The sequence below is a fragment of the Arvicola amphibius genome, chromosome 2 (genome assembly GCF_903992535.2).
Source record: "Arvicola amphibius chromosome 2, mArvAmp1.2, whole genome shotgun sequence".
In the NCBI taxonomy this organism is placed as follows: Eukaryota; Metazoa; Chordata; class Mammalia; order Rodentia; family Cricetidae; genus Arvicola; species Arvicola amphibius.
Genome location: NC_052048.2, coordinates 114,200,557 through 114,216,758, shown reverse-complemented (window position 1 = coordinate 114,216,758; position 16,202 = coordinate 114,200,557). Strand labels below are relative to the sequence as shown.

General features: G+C 45.0%; 1 protein-coding gene across 1 annotated transcript; it reads left to right on the top strand.

Annotated features, from left to right (window-relative positions):
• Positions 1 to 984: 984 nt before the first annotated feature.
• Epcam (epithelial cell adhesion molecule) lies at positions 985 to 15,526 on the top strand. Its single transcript, XM_038319451.1, has 9 exons — positions 985 to 1,138; positions 4,178 to 4,285; positions 4,765 to 5,005; positions 6,565 to 6,630; positions 7,497 to 7,560; positions 8,967 to 9,068; positions 10,642 to 10,845; positions 14,733 to 14,777; positions 15,074 to 15,526. The coding sequence occupies exons 1-9, from the start codon at positions 1,063 to 1,065 to the stop codon at positions 15,113 to 15,115; spliced, it is 948 nt and encodes a 315-aa protein (XP_038175379.1). The 5' UTR covers positions 985 to 1,062; the 3' UTR covers positions 15,116 to 15,526.
• The last annotated feature ends 676 nt before the right edge of the window (positions 15,527 to 16,202 follow it).

The following is a 16,202-nucleotide window of genomic DNA, read 5'->3' as shown; positions in this document are numbered from 1 at the left end:
GGGCGCTGAGTAGCAAACTCAGGTCTTGTGCAAGATTCTAGGCATTCACTCTCCCAACTGAGACACATCTTCAGTTCACGTATTAGCACTTCAATAGTTAATAAAATCATCAGGTCATTACAATCATTCTAAGACTGTAAAAAAGAGTCTTAAAATGTCTTTGACTTCATTTCCAATGAAATAAACTGTCCTTTGTTTCTAAGACATTCCCTAAATTTTAGAAAAAAAAAAAAGGTTTTATCAGCACTGTTCTTTTTAATACGTATAGACCATGACTCTGAAAGAGAGCAAAGAGGGGTATATGGTAGGGCTCGAGGGAGGGACAAGAAGGGGAAATGACGTAACTACCATAATTTCAAACCATAAAAGAAATAATTTTAAATGTATAATAATAAAAACTGAAGCACTTTGGTTTCAAGAACGTATCGGGCTGAAGAGATGGCTGGAGAGATGGCTAGGCGGTTAAGAGCACTTTTGCTCTAGGAGATGACCCCGTTCCACTCCAGGTACTCACAAGGTGGCTCGCAGCCATCCTTAACTCCAGTTCCTGGGGATTCTAAGCCCTCTTCTGACTTCCGCGGGCACCAGGCAAACACGTGGTGGGCATACATGTGGGCAAAACACCCTACACATAACATATACTTTAAAAGAGTTTGAATAAGTCCTGGAAAGTAAACTGCCAGGCGTAGCACAAAGACCAGGCAGTGTTCGTTATTATTGTCTTTCGGTCCGGGAAGCTCTCGGTTTGACTTGGTATCTCTTTCGGCTTCACGTCCAGTCTCGTCATCCAGTCCGCGACATCCGGTCCTTCCAGGGTACCCGGGCTTGTCCCCGCCTCGCGTCCCACGCTGGAGCGCCGGGCGGCTCACACCTGGAGAGGGAGGCGGGGAGCGGGGCGGGTGACTCACCGCGGGGCGGGGCCCGGGGGCAGCAAGTCCGCAGGTGGCTCCCCGCCCCGCCGCGCGCCCAGTGCGCTTAGTCCCTCGGCCGCTGCGCAGCGCGTCTGTCCCCGGAGCTTTCCGTGCCGCAGCCCCCGCGAGTCCCCGCCGCTCCGCGCGCAGCATGGCTCGCCCCCAGGCCCGAGCCTTCGGGCTCCTGCTCGCGGTGGTCACGGCGACGCTGGCCGCGGCTCAGAAAGGTAACTGTGAGGCCGGGACCTGCAGCGGAGGTGTGGGGGTCCTGTCGGGCCGGGGATGGGGAGGGGGCCTCCGGGTGGCCCCGAGACCCGACGGCTCGGACCAGACGTACGCTCGCATGGGCTGCGGGGTACCAGGCGGGGACCTGGGGCCAGGGTGATGGAGCGGCCAGTGGCCCGGGGTCTAGCGGCTCCAACTTAGGGTTCCAGGTCCCAAAGCGCGGGCCTTTGTCGCTGCGACCCGCCAGTTCTCCCTCCTTCCTCCCGTACCTGCGGCGGTCCCCGGATGTGGGCCCCGGGAGGGGACAGGTAGCTCCCAGAGGCCGCTATGCACCTGCGCGTCGGAGGCGGGCCTGCTGGGACTTACCTGCCAGAGGTGTGTTTTTCCTTTTCTAAGAATCATGACTAATGCCATGTTTATTGTAGGGAGGATAGATATAAACTGTAAGGATCTTTTAAAAATCCCATTATCTTTCCACTTTTAAGAATTCCTTCGTTAAAAATTGTGTATATTCGTGGTTTCGGAATATAAGTAGATTTATATCGTGATCCAGCATTCATAAAGGAAGTTTTCCACTTCCTTTTGTCTTTTATTTGTGTGTGTGTGTGTGTGTGTGTGTGTGTGCGCGCGCGTGTGTGCGCATGGAGTCAGACAACTTGGGAGCCAGTTCCTTCCACCACGTCGGTCCTAGGGCCCAAATTCAGTTGGTCATGGGCCTTTATCTCCTGAGCTTCCGCATTGCCCTCGCTTTCTTTATTCCTTAGGAACTGTACTTAAACTGTGAGCGGACGATCTGTAGAGAGGAGGACATGGAGTTTGATCCTAGTTGTTCTTACTATAGAGCTGACAGCGACTTATGATTTATTTCTAAAATGGTGTCTGGAAACGGAGACAACTGAACAAAGCACGCTGGAAAGAATTCTTCCTTTGGTTTCTTCCTAGTTTTTAAGTTAAATATAGTTTAGCTTTGTTTCCTGAAAAGGATTTCGTCCTCTACCAACAGAGGTGGCCTATATTTGCTAATTACACTTTAAGTAACACAGTTTAATCAATTTATATTTTTCTAACTTCAATCTGGGACTAAATTGTAGATTGGGGACTGGCTGTAGAGTCCTGTCTTAGCAGACCCTGGGCTTGATTCCCTAACGCCCCATAAGCCAGTGTGTACCTGTAACCCCTAGCACTTAACTAGGGGAAGCAGGAGCATCAGAAGTTCAAAGTCATCTTTAGCCTGGCAAGGTGATGTGTTCTAGCCTAGGCTATAGGAGACTCTGTTTAATGAAGAAAAGATTGAATAGAAACCTATTGGGCCCCAAGGCAGGCTTTCCTTAAGAAAATTGGGTAAGGGAGGGATAAGAGGGAAGGGTCCATAGATCTCAGACTTGGAACTGAAAAGTTAAAGGAACGAGTAGACCCGGGTGTAAGGAAAGGAGGAAGACACTGGAAAGGAAGCTTCAGTCCTAAGCCCAGCACTTGGGAAGCTGAGGCCAGAGGGCAGTAGTGAGCCTGGGCAGTAGAATTAGACTCTTCCAGAATGGGAGGGTGTTGCTGAGAGAAGAAGGAAGGAAAAAAAATTTTTTTAAGCGACTGAGCCATTAAAATGGCCCAGAGAGTAAAGTTACTCCTGAGTTAAATCCTCAGGACCCACATGTAGAAGGGGAGAACGGACTCCCCAAGTCAGCCTGACTTCCACATTGAACTGTGGCATGTGTGTGTATGTGTGTGCACACACAAAATATATAGCTAAATGCACAAAGTAAATAGGTAAATGTTAGCTTTAAAAACGAAAGCCTTGGATTGCAAAAGCAAGGCTGATAAGATCTTTAGAGCGCTGCATTTAAAGCTTTGTTTCTGGCTTAGCCACGGTTGAAAAAGGCCAGCCAAGACTGCATAGTCAGAAACAAATTAGCAGCTATAGTGGTGCATGGGTGTGATCCCAGTCCTTAGGAGGCTGAAGCAGGACACTTGTGAGCTTGAGGCTAGCCTGGGTTTTGTAAGCAAGACTCTGCCTCAGAAACAAAATAATTAAAAAGTAAAAAGAAATCTAGCAACAACAAACTTGTCCATGGGTAGTAACCTCTCTTCCTAGTACTCAGGAGGCCGAGGGTATTCTAGTTTGGGGACAGTGAATGAAGGTGCTGTGGATCAGCCTGCAGACCAGAGTTTATCCCCGGAACCCTAGAGTTTTTACAGAAAGAACTCTGGGAGTTTATCCTCTGACCTCTGTAACATACCCTGATCCCAATAAGTTAATAAATGTAATACATTTAAAGAAGACCTGGGCTTGACCTCGGTTGTCTCAACAACAATGAAATACAGGCCTAGGGTGTAGCTCATTGGGAGGGGTTAAGTTAGCATGAGTGGGGCCCCGGCTTTATCCTCAGCACTGCCCCAAATTATTCCTCCCTTGGGGCTCCTCCCAGTCTGGGGACTGGCTTTCTCTGTGTAGCCCAGGCTGCCCTGAAACTCGCTCTGTAGACCAGGCTGACCTCGAACTCAAAGAGACCTGCCTGCCTCTTCCTCCCAAGTGCTGAAATTAAAGGTGTGCAAGCCCCCCCTAATAAATTTTAATTCACGCTGCTCCCCCCAAAAAAACCAACATACAAAAAAAGTGGAAGTGGGAACACACAGGTTAGACATTCTAGCGGCACAGACTGGGGAACGTAGACACGTAAGCACTTAGAGTTTAACTGTTGTCTCCACCATGTGGGCCTAGAGTTGATCTTGGGTCATCAAGCTTGGTGGCAGGCACCGTTAGCAGAGCACCATCTCATCACCAGCCCCAGGTCTGCCTCTTCCTCCTCCTCTTGTCCGTTTGCTTGTTTATTTGGAGACGGGGTTTCTCTGTGTAGCCCTGAAACTTGCTCTGTAGACCAGGTTGGCCTCGAACTCAGAGATCCTTCTGCCTCTGCCTCTGCCTCCCAAGTGCTGAACTGAAGGTGTGCTCCTCATACCTGGCCCAGACCCACTTCCTAAAGGCATGACTGAATTTGAGTTGAGGGTTGTAACTACATTTTAAACTAAATCTTTACATTTTCTAGACTGTGTCTGTGAAAACTACAAGCTGGGGACAAGCTGCTCTTTGAACGAAAGAGGGGAATGCCAGTGTACTTCCCTCGGCACATCGAACACTGTCGTATGCTCCAAATGTGAGTAAAAGACTCTTATTGCCTGGACGTTTAATCTTGATATACTTTCTAAATTGAGGCACCTTAAAGTTTTTTGTTTTGTTTTGTTTTTAAAGATTTATTATGCATACAGTGTTCTACCTGCATATGTCCCTGCAGGCCAGAAGAGGGCACCAGGTCTCATTACAGGTGGTTGAGCCACCATGTGTTTGTTGGGAATTGAACTCAGGACCTCTGGAGGAGCAGCCAGTGCTTTTGACCGCTAAGCTTTCTCTCCAGCCCTTGAGTTGAGTTTTACTGGCTCTAATCCAACTGTAATTTTGTAGAAATTATCCGACTCAAGGTTCTTATTTCCAGCCAGTAAATTTGAGTGTGGGAAAATGGAAGGGACGGTGAAATAATCTTTGGCCTGGGATTATGACATTAAAATTAAAACATTTTCCCCAGGTGCGCGGGAAATTGTAGTTATTTTTCAGTTCGACGTTACGTTTTCTTTTCAGTGGCATCCAAATGTTTGGTGATGAAGGCGGAAATGACTCACAGCAAGACTGGGAGGAGGCTGAAACCTGAGGGGGCGATCCAGAACAACGACGGCATCTACGATCCCGACTGCGACGAGCACGGGCTCTTTAAAGCCAAGCAGTGCAACGGCACAGCTACGTGCTGGTGCGTGAACACCGCGGGGGTCCGGAGAACCGACAAAGACACAGAAATAACGTGTTCTGAGCGAGTGAGGACCTAGTGAGTGTTTCTTCTTGTTGCTGTTTTCATGCTGTTTACATTTGTTTAATTAAATCTAGGTTTGAATATGAAATAAGATTGTGTGGTTTGGAATTCAAAAAAAAAAAAAAAAGCTAGGAATAGCTGGCATGGTCACAAACACCTGTAAGCCCTGTGCTCTGGAGGTGGGGGCAGGAGGATGAGGAGTTCAGGGCTAGCCTTGTCTGCATAGTGAGTTTGAGGCTAATCTGGGGGAGTTGAGATCCTCTCTCAAACATAACAAGAAAGAGGGAAAGGGTATCCAGTGATAAGTGTGTCCGTCCTGTCCCATTCCTCATAAAACTGGTGCCACCAGTTTTCAGTTGAGTTTTATTGGCCCTAATTCAATTGTGCTAATTTTATTGGCGCTAGACCAACTGTGTTATTTTGTGGAAATTATCTGGTGCCTAAAGCTTATCTTGGGCAGTAATTAAGTGTGGGAAAATGGAAGGATGCATGAAATAATCTTTGGCCTGATGTGACTTTAAGGTTTTCCCTAATGCACATGAAACGGTAGCTATTCTTCAGTTTGACGTTGTTTCCAGAACCCTCTGTAGATAGGTGGCTCTTAGGTTTAACAGAGATGGTAACGTACTGATGCCATTTGCTGTTTGACCTCTGTCCTGCATTTTGAAGTTGGATTACTGTTAAATGAATATAAATGACTTAAACTGTATTTACTCATTTATTGTGTTTTAAAAATGAGCTGTTTGGGTGGGAGACAGAAGTAGTAGAAAAGCTGGAGGTTAACCCTAGCATGGTGGAGGGGATAGGAGAGAGGCCGATGAAAACAACCGGAACCCACTCTAGCTTGCTTAAGCAGAAAAGACTATTGGAAGGGACAGCGAGTGGAAAGGTGGCAGGCCCAAAGTCTGCACTTTGTTTCTTCTGACTTGGAATCTTGTGGTCAATTGTTTCTCTCTGTTTCTGTGCTCTCTCTTTCTCTCCCCCACCCCACCCCGCCATCTCTTTCTGATATGACTTCATGTTAGAATCTTGGCTTGCCTTGAATCTGGGTCATCTCTTGCCTCTGGCTCCACAGTGCCGGCTTGTACCACCATGCCCATCCATTTTGTCTTTTCTCTGGAACAGGGCCAGCACGGCCAACTTAGCCTTGACTTCAGTTGACCTCACATCTAGTCATTGTCACCAGCAGGTCAATATTAGAAAGGGTGTTAGTTGCTGGATGGTGGTGGCACAGGCCTTTAATCCCAGCATTGGTGAGGCAGAGGCAGGCAGATCTTTGTGAGTTCGAGGCCAGCCTGGTCTACAGAGGGAGTTCCAGGACAGGCCTCAAAGCTACAGAGAAAGAAATCGTATCTTGAAACCAGCCTTCCAGCCCCGCCCCCACCCCCCCCCCAAAAAAAAAAGAGAAAAGAAAAGAAAGGGCAGTCCTTCTGGGTGTGTTCTCTGAAGTATATTTACCATAACACTTTATTTGTTCTGTTAGCTGCAATTCTAATTTGGGATTTAAATATTTGCCTCTTTGGAAAACAGCATAAACGGTTGAGTTAAAGACTGTCAACAATTTTGTCTCACAGCTGGATCATCATTGAACTAAAACACAAAGAAAGAGAAAACCCTTATAACCTTCAGAGTCTGAAGACGTAAGTACTTACATATAGACTATGTATTTATGCACCTGGACAGTAATTACATACATACTATTATATATGTCCCTTGACAGAAAACCACGTAAGTGACATTGTGTCTTTCTCAGTACACATATCAGGAAATCACGATGTCCTTTGTTCCTTTACAAGCCGTGTCTGCCAGATTTCTCCACTGTGAAGTTGAGACCGACACTTAAGCAGCTCCAGGATCAACGGCTGGTGCTGGCGCAAACTACTTACCGCTATGATAGTTGGAAAATGATATTAAAATCATACAGCCTAGCCACTGTTGCACACCTTTCATCCCAGAGGCAGGGACGATCAGGTCTCTTGAGTTTAAAGCCAGCCTGGTCTAATATAGCAAGTTCCAGGTCAGCCAGGGATACACAGTGAGATCATCTCTTAAAAAAATAGTAATAACAACAGTCCTTTGATGTGGGATGTCCTTCTGTATAGGTGTTGCTAATATTGGTTGAGGAATAAAGCTATTTGGGCCAATGGCTTAGCAGAGTAAAGCCAGGAGGGAAAAACTGAACAGAGATATATAGAGTAGACAGAGTCAGGGAGACACCATGTGGCTGCCTAAGAAGCAAGAAGTAACAAACTGTGAGCTTTGTGGTAAAATACAAAAGAGTAGACATGGGTTAATTTAAGGTGTAAGAGCTAGTTAGAACTATGTATGAACCATTGGCCAAACAGTGTTGGAATTAATATAGTTTCTGTGTGATTATTTGGGTATGGGTGGCCGGGAAACCAAAGCAGAGTCTTCCTTTACAGTTCTTGTCTATCTTCCTAAAATGTAGAGGTTCTATTATGTGTTACAATTTTTTTCCCCAAAGAAACTTTTAAATTATTTGCAGTGCACTTCAGGATACGTTCACATCTCGATACAAACTGAATCCAGCATTTATCAAAAATATTCTGGTAAGTTTGTGTGTTTGGTTTTGCTTCTTGGTTAATAAGTTAGTTTTAGCAACAAGTTGGTAGGTTAGTATGGTTTGGGCATAAACAACAGCCACTGATCCCCCCTCCCCCTCCCCATAGGGTTTCTCTGTGCAGTCCTTTGCTGTCCTGGAAATCAGAGATCCTCCTGCCTGTGCCTCTGAGTGCTGTTGAAGGCGTGCGCCATCCCCTGAGACAGCCAGTGTTTTTTTTTTTTTTTTTTTTTTTTTTTTTTGGTTTTTCGAGACAGGGTTTCCCTGTAGTTTCTAGAGCCTGTCCTGGAACTAGCTCTTGTAGACCAGGCTGGCCTCGAACTCAGAGATCCGCCTGCCTCTGCCTCCCGAGTGCTGGGATTAAAGGCGTGCGCCACCACCGCCTGGCCAGCAAGTGATTTTTAAACTGTAGCTAAATAGATTTTAGCAACAGTTTAAATCCTGGGCACTTAATATGGAACCCAAGTTGTCTTCCTTCCACAGACTTTGAAAGCCTCAACTGCCCCTGAGAACCTGTACTGTCTCAACTATGCTTGACATGTGCTGTCCTTATCCCGTAGGGCCTTTCTGTGACTGCCTCAGCACATACTGCCATGGGCTGTCTTTACCCAGCGTCCTGCTTTCCTTTCCTGTTGCACTGATAAAATACCCTGAACAAAGCAAGTTAGGGAGAAAAGGTTTATTTTACATGTGTGCGTGTTGTGCCTGTATGTGTGTATGTATGTGTACCATGTGCGCCATGTGTTTGCCCAGTGTCCCAGGAGTTCACAAAGGAGGTGGTGTTACAGATGGTTAGTAGCTAGGAAGAACAACAAGTGCTATTAGCTGCTGAGCCATGTTTCCAGCCCCCAAAGGGTTTATTTCAGCGGGGAAGTCAGTGCAGGAGGAACGTAAGCAGCCAGCCCTGTCCGCAGTCAAGAGCAGAGAGAATGAATACACGCACGCCTTGGCCACCTCTTCCCCTTTCTTTTCATTCAGTCCAGGCTGCAGCCCGCAGTGAGTGTGGGCCTCACCACCTCAGTTAACATAATGAAGATAATCCCCAGACTAGCCTACAGTCAGCCTGATCTAGACAGTCCCTCGGTGAGACGGTCTTCTCAAGTGACTCAATGTTTGTTCTAGTTGACAATGACAGCTAACCATCCCACCCAGTTAGCCCTTTCCTTAACGCTTAAAAACATTGTTTGTATTGCTATTTTATTCTCTTAAGATAGATTGGAAGACCTCTCAAAGGTTTTTTTTTTAATTACCAGTGATACATTTAATTGTTCACCAATGAAAAGAGAGCTCCTTGTGAGTATAGATTATGGAAGATCAAATTCTAAATATTCTGATTGTTGACCAAAATTTTCATATATTTTAATTATATTAATTTCTATTTTTTACTCCCCCCAGTATGAGAATAATGTTATCACTATCGATCTGATGCAAAACTCTTCTCAGAAAACTCAAGATGATGTGGACATAGCTGATGTGGCTTACTATTTTGAAAAAGATGTAAGTATAAACTATGTTTATGACTGATTGTTGCTGTTTAATATTATTGTTTTTTTATTATATATACAGTGTTCTGTCTGCATGAGTGCCTGCAGGCTAGAAGAGGGCACCAGATCTCATTACAGATGGTTGTGAGTCACACCATGTGGTTGCTGGGAGTTGAACTTAGGATCTCTGGAAGAGCAGCCAGTGCTCTTAATCGCTGAGCCATCTCTCCAGCCCTTGTTTGTTTTGAGACAGGCCTCTCTATATAGCCCCTGGGTGTCCTGGAACTAAAGATATATATAGACTAGGCTGTCCTTGTAGTCACAGAGATCTACTGGCCTCTGCCTCCCGAGTGCTGGGGTTAAAGACATACACACCATGTCTGGTGTTTGTTCCTTTTTGAGACAGGCTCTCGTACAGTCCAGGCTGCTGAGCTCTGTGTAGCTGGCTTTGGACCCCTGATCCTCCTGCTTCCGTGTCCTAAGTACTGGGCCCTATTAAAGAAAAAAGAGAAGTAGCCATCCATGAAAGGAGGTGATGTGAGATTTGCTTTTCAGAAATGAGCTTTACAAGGCGAGGGGCCATGCAATCATGGGAGCTGTGACTGGGCTATGAGGTAGGAGTGTTAGGGGGGACAGTGCATCATTCCGGAAGCCATGGGGTGGGAGATCATTACATACAGACTTCGTAAAAACATTAGGTGTTAGATGGGGCTGGAGAGATGGCTTAGCAGTTAAGAGCATGTACTGTTCTTCCAGAGAACCTGCGTTTGATCCCCAGCAAGCGTATCAGGCAGCTGTCAACTGAAATTAAATTAAGAATAAAAATAAACCCAAAGCAAATGTAAAAGAAAAGAACAGATCTACCCTGGATGACACGGCATGGGGAGCAGGCCAACTCCTCTCCTAGGGACTGGGGAGTCTGGCCAGAGCTCAAAGCCAGTTTGGGAGGGTGGCCGGGCATCCGAGTTGTTTGTTAGGAACAACAGTGATGAGGAAGATGTCAGTCTCCGTTTTAAAAACATTTATGTAAAGCCAGAGGTGATGGTGCACACTGTGTCCTGGCACTTAGGATCCTAGCACTCTGGAGGTTGAGGCAGAAGGACTAAGTTCAAGGCCAACTATTTATAAGCATATGTTTTTATTTATTGTGGGTTTTCTTATTGTTCCTTTTAGTGTGTGTGAGACAGAATCTTACAGCAGCCCAGGTCGACCTAGAATTCATGGTAGAGGGTAGACCTCCTGCTTCAGCCTCCTAAGACTTGGGGTTACAAATGAAGGACATAATACCATGGTGTGAGACATTACAGTCAGATGTTTCTTTGAGGTTTACTTTAGAATGCTTGGGCATGAGAGATGAAGCGACAGAAGAAGGAACATTGTTGCTATGTTCTAGCTTGGAGGGTAGGACCAGGCTTCGTTTCCACTTTAGTGTATGACATTCCTGGAGTAAATATGTGCTTCAACATTTCACTGGCTCCGGGGGTCTCGTTAAAACTGGAATGCTTCTTGGCACTTTTCCTCTGGCATGTAATTTTCGGTAAAACGACTGCTTCTTGTAAACGTTTCCATTGTTTCCTCTGTTGTAGGTGAAAGGGGAATCCTTGTTCCATTCTTCTAAGAAAATGGACCTGAGAGTCAATGGAGAACAGCTGGATCTGGACCCTGGCCAGACCCTGATTTACTATGTTGATGAAAAGGCCCCCGAATTCTCAATGCAGGGTCTCACGGCCGGCATCATTGCTGTCATTGTGGTGGTGGCATTAGCAATCATCGCGGGGGTAGTTGTGCTGGTGAGTACAGAACCAGTCAGGGCTCGCTGGTTCTTACGGGTGATCGCCAAGAACTACAGCCATGTTTGCTGGGCAGCGCCATTCACGCCTTTAATCCCAGCACTGGGGAGGAGAGACAGGCAGATCTCTGCGATCTACAGCGATCTACAGCCTGGTCTATAGAGCAAGTTCTAGGACAGGCAAAACAGAGAAACCCTGTCTCGGAAAACCAAAAAGGAAAAAAAAGACTATCCATGTTTGAAAATGTTAGTGAAGGACTGTACTGCATTTCTGGTTTTTTTTTTACACAACAGCCACCTTCTATAGTCAGAAAGGATTGCTCACAAGAATAAACCACCTCATAGCCGAGTTCCAGGGCCTTCAAGCAGCAGATAGCCTTGAGTCCTCTGCAAGGAATTGGGCGCTCCTGCCAGAACACAGTAGAGAAACAGAGAACTCCCAAGTGTTCAGAGCTGGGCAACACAACACTTGTTTTCGTTTTCGGTGGTGCTGGAGCGCTGAGCTCAGGCTGCAAGTATTCCGGGCTATCACTATACCACTGAGCTGTGCCTGACCCCAAAAAACACAAAAATCAGAAGTAGTACATGTAGCAGTGATTCTAAATAAATAGCAAATCTGCACTGGGTACGTGGCCATAATCCCAGCATTGGGAGGTGAAAGCAGGAGTATTGGGGGTCTAAAGAAGGAGCTTTATCCCAGGGCTTTAAGGTTGCTTGGCATCAGGTGTTCTCATCAATATATCAGAATTCAGAAATCAATCTGAGTGGGGTATGATGACATAGTTGTGTGTTACAAGCCCTTGAGAAGCTGAGGCAGGAGGCAGTGGTTAAGAGCACTTGTTCTTGGAGATGACCTGGATTCAGTTCCCAGAACCCAGATGGGAGTTCACAACCATCTGTAACTCAGTCTCAAAGGATCTGACTGCTGCCTTCTGACCTTTGTAGGTACCAGGTAATAAAGGTACTCGGTACCATGCACACAAGTACGTAGAATAAAATAAGTAAAAATCCCAGGTGGGGGAGAGCATTAAGGGCAGCCAGAGTTGCATAGCAAGATCTTGTCTTAAAAAGCCCACTGCTGCCGGGCAGTGCTGGAGCACACCTTTAATTCTACCACTCGGGAGGCAGAGGCAGGTGGATCTCTGAGTGTGAGGCTAGCCTGGTCTACAAATAAGTTTCAGGACAGCCAGGTCTGTTACACAGAGAAACCCTGTCTTGAAGCTCCACTGCCCCCAGATAAAGAAAAAGATAGGGGCTGGAGAGATGACTCAGTGCTTAAGAGCACTCACTGGCTATGAGAGGTCCTGAGTGAGTGCTCGGTGACTCACAACCATTCGTAATGAGATCTGGCTCCCTCTTCTAGCCTGAAGGCATACATGCAGGCAGAAGACTGCATACATAATAAATAAATCTTTTTTTTTTTTTTAAAGAAAAAGCAAGATTTGACGGTGAATGACAACTTGATTTTAGTTCAGTATTGTTACCACACTTGTTCCCATCTGATAAAAAGAAACACTGAATTTCTATTTTACCCTCTGGGGGTTGCCTATGTTACCCACATGTATGGACAGGCGTGTGAGGGCATGGGGACATGAAAAGAGTTGGCCAATGCACTTCTGTTCAAACATGAATTCCAGATGAATTACTGGATAGAATGGAAAAGATAACATTAAGTTAGTGTAAGGAATGTTGATATTTTGCAGTTAAAAAAAAAGAAACCATGTAATGCAAGAACCTTAAAATCCATAAAAGGATACACTAATACATATTTTGAGAATTAGATTTTAGGGCCTCATATGGTAGGCAAGCGCTTTACCACTGAGCTATCTCAACACCTCCAGCTGTCTTTTTCCTTTTCTATTGACGGGACAAAACACATGACCAAGGCAACTCACAAAATAAAGAGTATATTGGGTGCTCCTGCTCAGAGTTCCAGAAAGCTAAAGTCCATGACCATCATGGTGGGGAGTGTGGCTGCAGGCAGGCAGGCAGGCAGGTGTAGCTGAGAACTTTCATCTGCTCCACAATCACAAGGCAGAGAGATGGTGTGGGCTTCAAAGCCCAGTGACACCTCCTCCTACAAGGGCACACCTGATCCTTCCCAGCCAGCCAGTTCCACCAACTTTGGACTACACACTCAAGCATGAGCCTCTAGGAGCCGTCCTCATTCAAACCTCACATCTGCCTTTTCTTTTTCAAACTCTAGCCCTGGTCAGCCTCAAACTCTAATCTTAAGCCTCAGCCTTCCAAGTGCTGGAATTACAGATGTGAGTCATAACACACCTAGCTTTTTCTTTGTGTATTTTTATTTCAGGGTTTGTTTGTTTTCTAGCAGTGCAAACATAGATTTAACAAAAAGGGCTCCAAGGGTAGAAATACCTTTATTTATGTGTTTGCTTATTTATGTTATCTTCTTATATGTATGTGTGTGGTATGCTTGGGTGTATGCATTCACGTGTGGTGTGACATTTGTGTGCAAATGCCCATGCCCTTGTATGTGAGTGCATATGGAGGCCCAGATTAATGCTGGGAATCTAGGTTGGCGTTGAATTCCTAGGTTTGGTTGATCATTCCACTTTCCTGGGACTGTAGGAATGTTCCTCTATGCTCAACTAAATATTAAATAATTTAAATAATTAAATATTTTAACATCTTGGGCTGGGCTTAGTAGCTCATGCCTAAAGTCCTGACCCTCAGGAGACTGATGTAGGAGGATTTGAGAGTGAAGTTGGTTTAGGTATCTACCAAAAGGAAAAAAAAAATCACATTTTCATGGTAAAGATATTGCAAAGTAAAAAAGTAGAAATAGCTGGCTATGGTGGCACACATGGTGGCACTCTAGAGACCAAGGCAGGTGGATCTCTAAACTCCAGGACAGTCAGAGCTACACAGAAACCCTGTCTCAAAAAAAAACAAAAAACAAAAAAAAAAAAAAAAAACAAAAAAAAAAACACAACAAAAATAGAAATAAGCCAGGAAAATATTTATGACGCATAAAGTAAAATGGATATATGCATAACAAGTTAAGAATTCTTACAAGTTGATAAGGAAACCTACAGAAATGGCAAGTGGGCTCAGGCCTGTGGACAGTTTAACCCTGATCTCTCAAGGTGGCAAATGAGAACTGACTCCTGAGGGTTGTTCTTCCGCCTCCATACACAGAATGGAAATAAATGCAACAAAGCTAGACATGGTGGCATATACCTATAATTCCAGCAAGGGGGCTGAGGCAGGAGAATTATGAGGTCAAGGTTCTAGGCTATGTTTTACAGCCTTGTCTTAAAACAACAATCTCCTCCCTTTCATTAAAAATTGGTAATAGGTAGGGATAGATAGTTTAAAGAAGAGGAACTCAGTTGGCAAATAAACAAATAGAACAGAGAGAAATAGAAACCAAAGTAGAAGTTCAATAAAGAAGCTTCACTGAGTGTGGTAGCACATGCTTTCAATCTCAGCGCTTGCTCAAGGAGGTATCAGAGTTTGAGGTCATCCTGGTCTCCATAGTGAGTTCTAGGCCAGACAGGGCTACATAATGAGACCTGTTTCAGAAGAACCAACCAGCCAACCAAAAACCAAGAAGCACATTCAGGGTTATATATTTATGTTATCTGTAACAACCTAGAAAGCAACCGGAGTGTTCATTATCTGGAGAATGGTTAAGTAAATGCATACATGAGACATTTTATCTGCGCTCGGTTAAAAGCTTTTGCTCCAGAAGGGTACTTATGGTATTGATATAGCTCTTCAAAGAATTGGTTCTGTACGATCAGTTTTTAGACACCCTGCCCCAAACTTGTACACATGTGCTTACATGGGATCAAAGCACAGATGTTCATTTTGGCCATTTTTGTCTGAGTAGTAGTTTCTAAAGCACTGTTTTCCTTTCAGATCATTACTACAAGGAAGAAATCAGCAAAATATGAGAAGGCTGAGGTAAGCTGATAATGGGATATGCTGAATGTCTGTTTTGCAGTAGTCACCACCTCTTCCTAATACTTAAAAAAAATGGGCGGTGGTGTCCCACGCCTTTAATCCCAGTGTTTGGGAGGCAGAGGCAAGTGGATCTCTGAGTTCGAGGCCAGCCTGGTCTACAGAGCAAGTTCCAGGACAGCCAGGGCTAGGTCTACAGAGGGAAACCCTGGAGGGAGTGGGTGACAAACAAAACTTTCCTGAATGGAGAATTGGAAGTTACTTAAATTTTCTTGCATGCTGCTCCCTTTCTGTTGCAGATAAAGGAGATGGGTGAGATCCATAGAGAACTCAATGCCTAACTGCTCTGCTTTGAGAATGGAACTACCAGAAGGAGAACTGGCAAAAGAACTCAGATTGCAAATGTACAAACAGGGGACAAGATGAAGACCTTTAAAGGGTTACTGTCCTGTTAGTTAACATCACGTCTTTGTAATAGTGAAATTTATACTCATAAATACAAGCAGCTTGACATTGGCATTACCAATCTTGAAATTAGACAGATGTCTTATATATGCAGGTCCAGTGTGGAGCTCAGAACTTAGCCTGCACAGTTAAAATAATTTATGCTGAATACTGAGAGTGTGTGTCACAGACATTCCATGGGAGAATATGATGACCAGTCTCATTTTCTGATTTAAGCTGCCTTTCTACATACCTGAGTCTTGTACATAATAAACTTTTTTTAATGAAATAAAACATTTTAAAACTGAGTTCTAAGTTTGTTTCAATCAAATTTCCTAGCATATGCATATATTAGAAAATAAAATTTAAAATTCTGTGTGCCAAGTGGCACCTTGCTCTTGGGAGGTAGATCCTAGAGGATTAGGGTTTGCGGTTCTGCTACATATCCAGTTAGGGACTGACTGGCATTGGCTATCTGAGACCCTATCTGAAAGAAATAAAAACCAAAACATGAACTCTGATGAGGTGTTGTGGCTCATGCCTAAATCTCAGCACTTGGGAGACTAAGGCACGATTGTGGTTTTGAGGCCAGAGTTCCAGGCTACACAGTGAGACCCTGACCGTCAGTAACTGTAACATGAAGGAAGCCAGGCCTGCTTGTTTGGGTTTCTGTCCTGCCTGGTACTCCACAGCCGGCAAGCCCCAAAGAAGTAACACAGAGATCTCTACAAGTTACAAAGCTGATTGGCCCATTAGCTCTAGCCTCTAACTGGCTAACTCTCACATCTTAACCAATTTTTCTGATCTATGTTAGCCATGTGGCTCAGTACCTTTTTCAGTGGTTGCAGATCACATCCTGCTGCTTTGGTGATCTGGGCAGGAGTGGGAGGAATCAACTTCCTCCTTCCCAGAATTCTCCTGTTCTCATTACATCATTTCCACGTCCTGTCTGGTTTTCCCGCCTATACTTTCTGCCTGGCCAAT